The sequence below is a fragment of the Podarcis gaigeae genome (genome assembly GCF_964106915.1).
Source record: "Podarcis gaigeae genome assembly, chromosome: 14".
In the NCBI taxonomy this organism is placed as follows: domain Eukaryota; kingdom Metazoa; phylum Chordata; class Lepidosauria; order Squamata; family Lacertidae; genus Podarcis; species Podarcis gaigeae.
The window spans coordinates 17,284,105-17,295,358 of NC_139690.1; the positions used below are offsets into that span (position 1 = coordinate 17,284,105).

The 11,254-nt window shown below is 43.5% G+C and overlaps 1 protein-coding gene across 1 annotated transcript in view; it reads right to left on the reverse strand.

The window, feature by feature from the left end:
- The window catches only part of ABHD17C (abhydrolase domain containing 17C, depalmitoylase), a 30,565-nt gene extending 19,523 nt beyond the window's left edge, over positions 1-11,042 (reverse strand). Inside the window, exon 1 of the mRNA XM_083712904.1 lies at positions 9,117-11,042. Coding sequence (XP_083569030.1) covers positions 9,117-9,637 — 521 coding nt within the window. The 5' untranslated portion in view covers positions 9,638-11,042. The remainder of the gene's footprint in view (positions 1-9,116) is intronic.
- Positions 11,043-11,254: the final 212 nt, after the last annotated feature.

Genomic DNA, 11,254 nt, shown 5'->3' on the forward strand with positions numbered 1-11,254 from the left:
TAAGACCAGCAGAAATGACTAAAGCCTAGTTTTTGTTTCCACACACTTAAGGGCCGTAATCTCCTTTGGTATCATTTGGAAGGGATATTATGAAGCTGGCACAGTCTGTTTTCCCCCATGCCACAACTTCAAGTGCTTCTGAAAACTGCTTTGTGCCCTCTTGGCATGCGGCAGGTTAACATGCTACGGCACAAACCTGTTATTAAAAAACCACAGGGACTAGCCTTTCTACTAATTTAGCACGCAAACAAGTTTTTGCTGCAACAAGACTTAAGAGCTTGCCTGTCGTGTTTCTTTTTAGGTCTGGTGTGGATGCGAGAATAGGCTATGGGGCAGCAATAAAACTGCTAGCACATTTGGAAAGCTATGCAGGGTCTGGTATGGTTTTGAATTGAATATGGAACTGCATGTTAAGATCCCTGCATTGCAGAGGGTTGGACTAGATGACCCTCAGGGTCCCTTCCAACAATTCTATTAACATTTAACCATGGTTAGGAAATGGGAAACATGCTGCAGTCTCTTCCCTGCTTACAGTTAACCAAGGTGCAGTGTTAGAGCAAGACTGACCCCAACCACGTGTAACCACTAGTCAGGACTTGCAAAGAGTCCTGGTTCCATTTATTTTATACTGTACCTTGAACTACCTGAGCTCTATATTATACTCCATTTCATAGAAGCAGAATCATAAATATTCATCACCGGATAACATGGTGATCATTTTCTTTCCATCTCATAGGAAAACACTGATCTGTCCATTAACCACCAGACTTTGCTACTGGAAAGATCTGAATACCTACAATAGAATTTTATGAATGTTTACTTTGCAGAAATTCTGAAATGGGACATTTCCAAATAAATGAATTTAAAACTGTACTCCAAGCAAATCGTCTTCCTTAGTAGCCTTGCTATCTTTCCCCTTGCACTAAAGAATATTTTTAAGTTTTATGACCAAAGGACTTATTTATGGCCCAAAATAAATGCTCAATTTAGACCTGGCTAATATGTTGTTTAAGCAACCAGTTGGTATCATGCTTAATTAGGAAATTTTGAGTTTGTTTTTAAAGTCCTTTCTCAGTTCATTAAAAAGAAGAGTTAAGGATTTTCCTCCCTCTATTGCAGGAATTGGAAACCTGTGGCACTCCAGATGTTAATGGATTCCAGCGTTCATCAGCCCTAGGAAGCCTCACCGATGATCTGGGATGAACAATCACCTTGAGGACTACAAGGGTCGCCCACACCTGTTTTAATGCCTTGACAGTGTGAATGGCTGGTGGCTTACTTTTAACTTTATAATAAGTTTGTTAGCACTTATATCAAGTAGCCTTGAAAGATTCCACAAAGGTTTACTAGCCCACCTGCACTTATATTAGTGATTTATGACAGACTGATGCCACAAAGGGGGGAAAGAACCAGTTCTCTGATTTGCAAAAGTTTCCCTGTTTGGTTGCTTGCAAGAGATTGTTACTAGTCATAGGGAACTAGGTACAGCTCCAAGTAAGTACGTGCATTTAATTTTTAAAAACCGACATATTCAGTGTAATCTTATAGATGTATTCACAGAAGAAGCTAAGTGCCACTGAATTCAATGGGACTTACTGCCAGGTAAGTGTATACAGGACTGCAGCTTTAACTGTAACAAAAATATAGGCCAGCTGTCTTAAGGGGTTATCACTCTTCTATTTATTACTATTCAACTTGGGAGATCTCAATGGAATGATTACATGCATAATGAATTTCTGGAAATTTAGTTGAGCAATTAAATGCATAATCTGTGTTATACTTACTTTATCTAACCTTTATTAGGCATTATGGAAATAAAACCTTAAAAGAGAAAATAACATATAAAAGCCTTGAAATATATATAAAAAGGCAGCAGTTTGCTAAATGCATATATATATATACATATAGAGTCAGTGGTTTTCCTTGTTATCCTGCTCCTTGGAGGACTGCTACCAAAAACTCGGCTACCCCCGCCGTTACCCTTTGGTCAACGTCGGATAGGTAGAAACCCACACATTCACCTTGCTGCGGTTCCAGACCACCCAAAAGAGGGGACAGCACGCGTTGACGGAGCGTACTGTACAATGGGCAATGAAGGAGAATATGCTCTACAGTGTCCGGGACATTCATAGAGCATCTGCAGAGTCTCTTGTTTCTAGGAATGTTTTGATATCTTCCCCTGACAAATGCTGAGGGAAAAACATTCAAACGGGCCAGCATAAAAGCCCTACGTTGGGCTGGGATTATTAGTTTAGTGACGTAATTGGCTCTGCTATCTAAGATATTTAATTCATAGAATATGGGGGAGCAAATTTTGTTTACAGCTGCCATAATATTTTGTCTCTCGACATCCTTTAGTCTAGTTAGGATATTATGGGAGATATATTGCTCACTAGAATTGTACAGGGGCTCCAGCTCGATGCCTAAAGATTCAATCTTTTTTTCAAGGTGCTGATACCATCTTGATTTATAGGAGTCTTTGAGCAAATCAGCGAGCAGACTTGATGGAGGGCAGCGAAAGTGGCAGCGTAACCAATACTTTATTGAGGTGGACCATGCCCAATATTCCATTGTGTGTATGCCTATTTCTGCACACATTGTTTCATATTTGATCATAGCTGGGAGTCCAAGAATACGTCTCAGAAAGCTAGAGTGAATCTTTTTTAAATCATTGTTATATGCTTGGACCCATAGCGGGATTCCATAGAATATCTGGGATTGCACTTTTGTTTGAAATATCTGATTTGCCGCAGGAATAAATTGATTACCTTTCTGATAATGAAAACGGGCAACTGCTGATGAGATGCACTTTGCCTGTTTTATGGCATTTGTGCGATGGGTTGCCCACCCTAAATTGCTCTGGAATAAGATTCCCAGATACCTATAGATTTTCACTTGTTGGATTTCTTGCCCTCTTATTTTCCATTTCTCTAATTTCCAACCATTCGAGAAGACCAAAATTTTTGTCTTCTCATAGTTTATAGAGAGTTTGTTACATTCGCAATAGAGGATCAGTGAAGATATAAGACGTTTCAGACCCAAGCTCGTTAAGGATAGTAGGACAGCATCGTCTGCGTATAGTAAGAGAGGAACTGGTTTCTGATTAAGTTTAGGGGCATGTGATTCTATTTTTTGAAGGTAATCTGGCAAGTCTGATAAAAATAAATTAAATAGAAAGGGGGCAAGAATACACCCTTGTTTTACCCCTTTCGAGATTGGGATGTCTGATGAGAGGTGACCTTTGATGTTAAGTTTGACTTGACAGGTATTGGAAGAGTGTAGATTTTGCATTAGAATCAATAGGCGCTGATCAATTTTTAATTCTGCGAGTTTCCTCCACAACTTTGGGCGGTCAATTGAGTCGAATGCACCACGAAAATCTACAAAAGCAGCGTATATCTTAGATTGCCTTTGGGATCTGTATTTTTCAACCAGATGCATAAGTATAAGACAGTGGTCTAGTGTGGAGCAACCTTTGGAGAAACCTATTTGTTCTTTCCCTGGTAAATTTAGATTTTTCATCCAGGTAAGGAGTTTAGATAAGAGGTGCTTAGCGTAGATTTTCCCTATCACTGATAGAAGGCTTATCGGTCTATAATTCCTTGGTTCTTTTGGGTCGCCATTTTTAAAGATTGGAATAATTATTGATCTTAGCCATATCTCAGGTATGATCCCATATTTATCTATAAGCGTAAACAGTTGGGCTAAGGGTTCTGCCCACCAATCGATATAGGTCTTAAATAATTCTATTGGTAGACCGTCTGGCCCAGGAGATTTCCCCGATTTGAAATTTTTAACTATCTCTCTAATTTCCTCTTCCTCTACCCTTGGCCACTCCTGGAGTTTAATAATTTTATTTTTGGTGGTTTCATTTCCTTTAAGTTCACTGTGTAGATTGTTAAATACAGATGTAAAGTATTGGAACCATTTGGATTCTGCAATTGGTGGTAGAGTTAGTTGGTTTTCGGCTTTCAATCCTCCATACACTAGGTTCCAGAACGCTTTGTTGTTTTTGCTCTGAATTGAGTCAAATAATTGTAGCCATTTTTGGGTTGCGTATTTCTGTTTCTTTTCGGCCAGAATGTAATGATATTTTCTTTTTTCATCAAGATAAGAGGGCTCTAGTTTAGTGCGATTATTTTTAAATGTTTGGCGCAGTTTTCTTTTTAGTTTGAAACATTCATCATCAAACCAAGGGCTAGCGGTATGTTTAAGTACCCAAACTTTAGGTGGAGTACTAAGCTCTACAAACATTTGAAAGATTTCATTATAAATTTTCGGAATATCACTGTAGAAATTAGTGATCTTTAAGTTGGATAATACTTGTTTTCTCAGGTTGGCTGTAAGTTTTTGCCCCACTGCTACACTCATTTCCTGGGACCATTTTAATTGGGTCATTTGTTTGTATTGAGAAGGTTCTATGGTATTGTACTTAGTTATTTTGGTTTCGTCCTTTAAGTTAATAGACAACGATAATGGCTGGTGGTCGCTTTCAGTGCGCGTTCCAATTTTGAAGTCCATGATCGAGTTTATAATATTATAAGGGACAAGAATATAGTCGATGACACTGCATCCTCGGGGGGAGAAGTATGTAAACTCCCCGCTTCTATCGCCTTTTGTTCAATCTGTGTTATATATAAATGCTAAGTATGGAAGAAAATTAAGTACAAGCTGTTGGTCTATTACAAGGGGTGGGAGGAGACAAAGAATAGGCAATAGGCACCTATTTAGCCATCATTTATGCACAATAACACAGCTAGCCTAAGGTACTTTTATATTTCTACCAAAATTATTTTCCACTCACTGAAAACCAGATGCAGAGTTTAGTCAAGACGTTAAAGATCACAATCTCAAATAATGAATACGATGCCATTTTATATTGTCTGCAGTAGAAAGAAAGAGGCAATTGTTAAAGTCCCAAAGAATTCAAATGCACTCAAGAATGCAATGTAAAAAATCCTAAGTAGATTGTAGTTAACTGTACACCTTGGCCGAAAGCCGGATTTAATTTTCTCCAAGTCAGGCTGAAATGCTCTTCCCTTGTTCACATAATGTCATTAAGAGTATTATTGAAACACACCAAAAGCCTACAAACAAAAATCTATTACAGCAGGCAATTTTGTTATGAGATTACTTTTCATATCAAGAATTTCCTCACACAATCAAAACATACTATTTAAACTCATATATCCAAGTATTCCATTCTTCGAAACAAATCGAGGCAGTGTGACCTAAATTAAATTAAGCCTTTAATGCTGCACAAGTGAAGGTTGCTAGACAAGGAACTTTCAGTGGGAAAGCATTTACATTCTATTTATGCATTTACAACATTTATAATCTGCTCTTTAGAATAAATGTCCTCAGAAATTGGCTTCTACAAGACTAAATACAATTACAAATCCCAAAATTTACAACGTGAAAAAAAACACAACCCAGCTAAGTCATAAAACCAGTCACACACCATTGCTTTTAAAGCCCATTTAAACATCACTAAAAATCAATAGGATCACAGCACTTATTTAGAAAATGCAACCTGAAATAACTTAGTGCCTGCCTGAAGGCTTGCATACAAGGTGTCTTATATACACCACCTGGGAGATAATTCCGTAACTGTAGGGCTACTGCTGATAATACCATCTCTCTCATGTCCATCTACCCCAATGAGAACTCACCGGCTGGCAGACCAGTAAAGGCCCCAAGGCCCATCTCAAAGCACAGGCAGGCTAGTACCAAGGGTGGCCCTTTAAACAGCTTAAGCCAGAAAGGTGTGTGGCCACTTTAAATCACCAGATCAAGATTTGATGCCAATGAACAGTACATGGGTCCATCAAACCTGCTCAGGAATCTTAAAATAAAGTACCAAGAATGACTAGAGGAAATTAGGCACAGAACTTTACAAAAAACAAATTTACCAGATCTCAGAAACCGGCTTCTAACAGTACATTCATCAGATGCCAAAGAATCATATAAAACCAAAAAGGCCATACTAGCAAGATAAAAGGTAAAGGTAAAGGTACCCCTGCCCGTACGGGCCAGTCTTGACAGACTCTGGGGTTGTGCGCCCATCTCACTCAAGAGGCCGGGGGCCAGCGCTGTCCGGAGACACTTCCGGGTCACGTGGCCAGCGTGACATCGCTGCTCTGGCGAGCCAGAGCCGCACACGGAAACGCCGTTTACCTTCCCGCTGGTAAGCGGTCCCTATTTATCTACTTGCACCCGGAGGTGCTTTCGAACTGCTAGGTTGGCAGGTGCTGGGACCGAGCAGCGGGAGCGCACCCCGCCGCAGGGATTCGAACCGCCGACCTTTCGATCGGCAAGTCCTAGGCGCTGAGGCTTTAACCCACAGCGCCACCTGCGTCCCACACTAGCAAGATAGCTTCCTTTAAAAATGTGAATGCAGCCTCTGTCTTTAGCTAGTAGCTTGCGTGCCATTCATAGGAAAAATGTGACACACAATTGTTTTAATACACCCCACTGCCACATACTCAAGACAAGACATGAGCCTGTTGACGACTCTTAACGACTGCAATAGGTCTTACAGGGGTGTATTAAAACAAGGCGAGGGGTGAAAAGGTGAAAAATGGCTTTGTCATGTATAATGAGATAAGAATCCAAGGTCCAAAGATTTTTCACCTTTTCACCCCTCGCTTCCTCCTGTAAGACCTATTGCAGTCGTTAAGAGTCGTCAACAGGCTCATCACAGCTATCTGCCAATCACTCATTCCCACCACCCTTCTGAGTAATACCCCTCCCCACCTTCTCACTATATAGAAGGGTCTGGAAACTTCTGTTTCAGTGTATCTGAAGAAGTGTGCATGCACACGAAAGCTCATACCAAGAATTGACTTAGTTGGTCTTTAAGGTGCTACTGGAAGGAATTTTTTTTGTTCAGATTTGAGATGTTTCAATGGCCAAATGTCCTTCCTCGTGAATCCAGTCCCAAATTCTCTATGGGCTCCTTTCTGCCCTCTAATATTGTTCAAATTCCATCCCTCCCTGAACGTTCACTTTCAATTAAGACACAGAGCCTCCCTAGCTCAGTTAGCCTCTTCTCAAACTGAATGGATTATCAGTGTTTCTTATTACATCAAACACATGCATAACCTGTGTTAATTACATAACTGATTATTTTGTTCATGGGGAACATATTTCCTGGGTTAGATTAGCTTTCTTTGGGATTGACAACAAACCTAAGAGAAAATGACATGTATTTGAAGACAACCTCTCCCACTAGTCAAATCTCAAGCCCATAAAGGTGAAAACAAATCATTCTGAGCTGAAAGGTCACAGTTGTCTCATCAGGATAAGTATGTTTGTTTGGAGGGAGGAACGGGGAAGAAGAACACTTATAGTCATTTATACAACCTGGGTTTCCACATGCAATGATGGGTTCAAGAGTCTCCCAGTTTAACAGGGTTTAAATAAAGAGATGGGGAACTTTTGGCCTTTCAGATGTTTTGGGCTTACAACTCCCATCATCACTGACCATTGGCCACACTGGCTGAGGATGGTGCAAGCTGGAGACCAACAACATCTGGAGTGCAACAGGTTCCCCCTACCTGATTTAAATGCTTGGGACAGTAAACAAAGCAAAGTCAAGAACTTGTTCACTTTTTTTCACAGAGAACAAAATTACAAGACATTAAACTGGTTTCCATTTGCGAGTGAAAAGTCTGTATACAGTATTGAGAAACTGCAAGGAAACACGTTAGACACATAAGAATATAAGAAAAGGCTGTTTGATCAGGCCAGCGGCCCTTCTTTTCCAGCATCATATTCTCACAGTGGTCAACCAGATGCTTATGGAAAGTCCACAAGTAGGACCTGAGCACAACAGCACTTGCCACTCCTTAACTTTCCAGTAACTGGTAATCCGAAGCATACTGCCTCTGACTCCTACCTCCAAGTAACTGGTGTTCTCAGCCAGCAGCCAATCTAGCGCAGTCTTTCAACATTTATGCTCAAAATTATACAGTATCTACTCAGCATTAGCCCCATATCAAACAACTTGCATTGAGGGCAAGATCCATCTTGGCTTTGTTGGAGCAAATACTCAAAACGAAACCATCAACTACCTGCCAAAAACTAAATCTAAAGTAAAGACAAAGCCCTAGAAACAAACACTGATAGAAACTTCCTTGTTATAGGTAGTTATCAAATGTACCTGAACTTTGGATCTTTTAAAAATAGACAGACTGTGTGGGTGAAAGGGCTTTGCATAGGTTCATCACGTACTAAATAGATTAAGAACTCTGAAGAGTGCAGCACACCAGCTCTGGTACTCCCATACTCACCTCAGTGCTGAAGCTGCATCATAGTATGCAATGATGCAACTGGTACATTTAATCCTTGGTAATGCTACTAGCATTCTAAAATGTCATATTTTACCCTGTTGCACTGTCCAAGAATACAAAGAAACCATGATGTATAATAATTAGCCATTACTGTTCTCCTGTACCATTTAGCTGTCATGAGTACATACAACAAGCTATGTTCTATATCCACTGTTGGAAGCAGTATTTGTCTGAATAGCAGTTGCCAGAAATCACAAGTGGCTATCGCACTTAAGGCCTGATTGTGAGATTTCCATGCACATCTGGGTGGTCACTATGAGGACAAGGTGCTGGACTAGATGGGCCTAAATCCAGCAGGGCTTCCCTTATGTTTCTTAATTCCATGTTTTTACATTGAGGATTTCTTGCTCCATGATCAGAGCAGCAAGTCAAGAATACCACCACCTTCCAAAATCTAGGATCTAAAGATAGGTTAGGTTCAATTAAGACCCCCCAGCATTCCCCACCACTCCAACCGTAGCTCGCAATACTATGCTACAAGTTGCTTTTGAACACCCTCTCAGTTCCAGGAGAGATTTGCTAAACAGCATGGGGGGCTGCCATTCAAGGAACATAAACTCCCTTGAACAGACGCTTGTATGATTCTGAGGTCATCTAACTCATCATCACAAAAAACAGGTGGAGAACTTTACTGCATCAAAGGAGGCCAGTTTACAGTGATTCCACAACAAGGGGAAAGTATTGTGTCAAACAAGCAGCCCCAAAGAAATCAGAAACACCCTCCACCATTTTCATGGGCATGTTTACCCAACAGCTATTTACCTTGTTCTGAGGGCCTGCCAAGCTGCATCGATGTCTGCATAAAGGTTTTTTTCAGATGGTTTACCAGTGCTCACTCCATAACCAGAGTAATCATACGAGAAAACATTGCAGTTGATGCGGGAGCCTAGACCAATATAGAAGCTGCACATCTGGCCCAGGTCAACAGCATTGCCATGGGAGAACAGCAGTGTATACCGGCTAGAAGGAGCACAGCGTACAAACATGCATCCCAGCCGGTTATCCCGGGCTGTGCGTGAAAAGAAGACTTCCACGGCATCCAGCTCTCTCTGGGAATACTGCCAGTCCGCCCGCTCAGTCAAGTGCAGGCTGCAGCTACCTGTCGGCGTCCCCACTGCAGCAGCCCCACCTTCCTGCTGTTCTGGTTGCATCACAGTGTACGTGGGCTCTGGGGGCAGAAAAGCCAGCTTGGCAGCTATGCGGCTGGGGCAAGGTGGGCAGCAGAAGAGCCAACATAGCTCGCCCAGAGAGAAACCGTTCATTCTGGGGCCTTGTTCTGGCATCAGAGGCGCTTGATGGAGAACCGCACCAAGGAGAGATGGAGGGAAATTCACAGCGGATATGGGATGAACTGTCTCACCCCAAGCTACACAGGCTAACTGCAACCCGTTTCATTAACTACCAGTCTAATTACTAGACTACTACTAGTCTTCCACAACCAACAAGCCAACTACCTGCAGGGAAACCCAAGATGACACCCAAAATTCAACACCATTCTCTATAGCTCCTTGAAAACTGCCTCCCACCCAAGCCCTCACAAAGTGCTTCTTTCTTCCAGCAACGTGAAGCTGCTTAAGTTCAATCTTTACACCCTGTAAGACCCTCCACCTCATGCGCTACCAGGCCCTCCTCTCCTCCCAGCATTAAAACTGTCACCTAACCCAGATGTGGAAACCCTGCATGACCCCAATACAATCCTGTCACCGAAGGAGTCCGAAACGCACCACAAGGGTTTGCTCTCCCGACCTGTGCTATACAGATCTATCTGAACTGAATGGGTAGAAGAAGCCTCTCAGCCAAAATACCCGGTCCTCCCCTTTAGAAAACACCTCCTCCTTTAAAAAAAAAACACAATTCCCCTTCAAACAGAAGACCATGAGCTCTCCAAATAAAGAAGACCTTTCCAGTTCTTCCCAATATCTACCTAGCCCTACTCTGAAAACCTTCCCTTCTATAGAGTCCCATAGGGTCTCTAAAGAGCCTCGCCCCTTAATCGGCTGAAGCCCACTTGGCCCAGCCTCAAAAAGGGAAAACCTCCCCCCCTTCCTGCAGACCCCTCAGCCTCTCCCTCCTCAAAGGAGAGCCTCACCAAACACCTGAGCTCACGAGGACGCCCCCTTTCCGCCTCCCTCCCCACACTGAAGACCTAACCAGGCCACTAACAACACGCTCGCGACCTCCAAACTGCTCCCCCTACACTGACGGAGGCCTCGAGGGGACGCCTAGCAGAGCAGGGCAGCAGCAGCAGGAGGAGGAGGAGGCCGAAGCCCGCAGGGGAACAGCTGGAAGTCTGAGTGTCTGCCTGTCAGTCAGGGGATGGAGAGTCGCCCCGCTCCCGCTCGGCCGCGGCTGCTTCCCTGAGGCGGGCAGGTCCACTTCGGGGAGAAAGAGAGGCCGGGGGGTCGAATGAGGGCTCTCACACGGAGCTGCCGGCGGCGGCCATCACGTCTCGGGTCCCTCCTCGTCCTCTTCTTTTTCCCTCACCACCTCCCCCCTCCCCCCTGCGACACCACTTCCGGGTTAAGGCCCACCCCCCCTCTCTTGACCCTCACTCCGTTGTATCTCTATAAGCGGACCCTGCCGCGGCCGGCGGCGGAGGAGAGGAAGAGCGCGATAGCGCGAGGGAGCGAGGAGCCGGGCGGACCAATGAGGAGCGTGGGCCGACGGCGGCGTGCGCATGCGCTCCCCGCGCCCCTTACCTTTCCCCACACACACCCCGTTCCTCTCAACCATAGAGTTCTAAGCACCATAAACTCTCTTCTGCCCCCTGGATTGGCGCAGGTGTAATAAGCCGTGACTGCGGCTATTGCCGCGCCGCTGGATTGGGTGAGGGAGGTGCCGGCCTCTTTAAAGGGAGCGGGCCAATCACTGGCTCTCTTCTCCCTCCCTGACGTAACCCT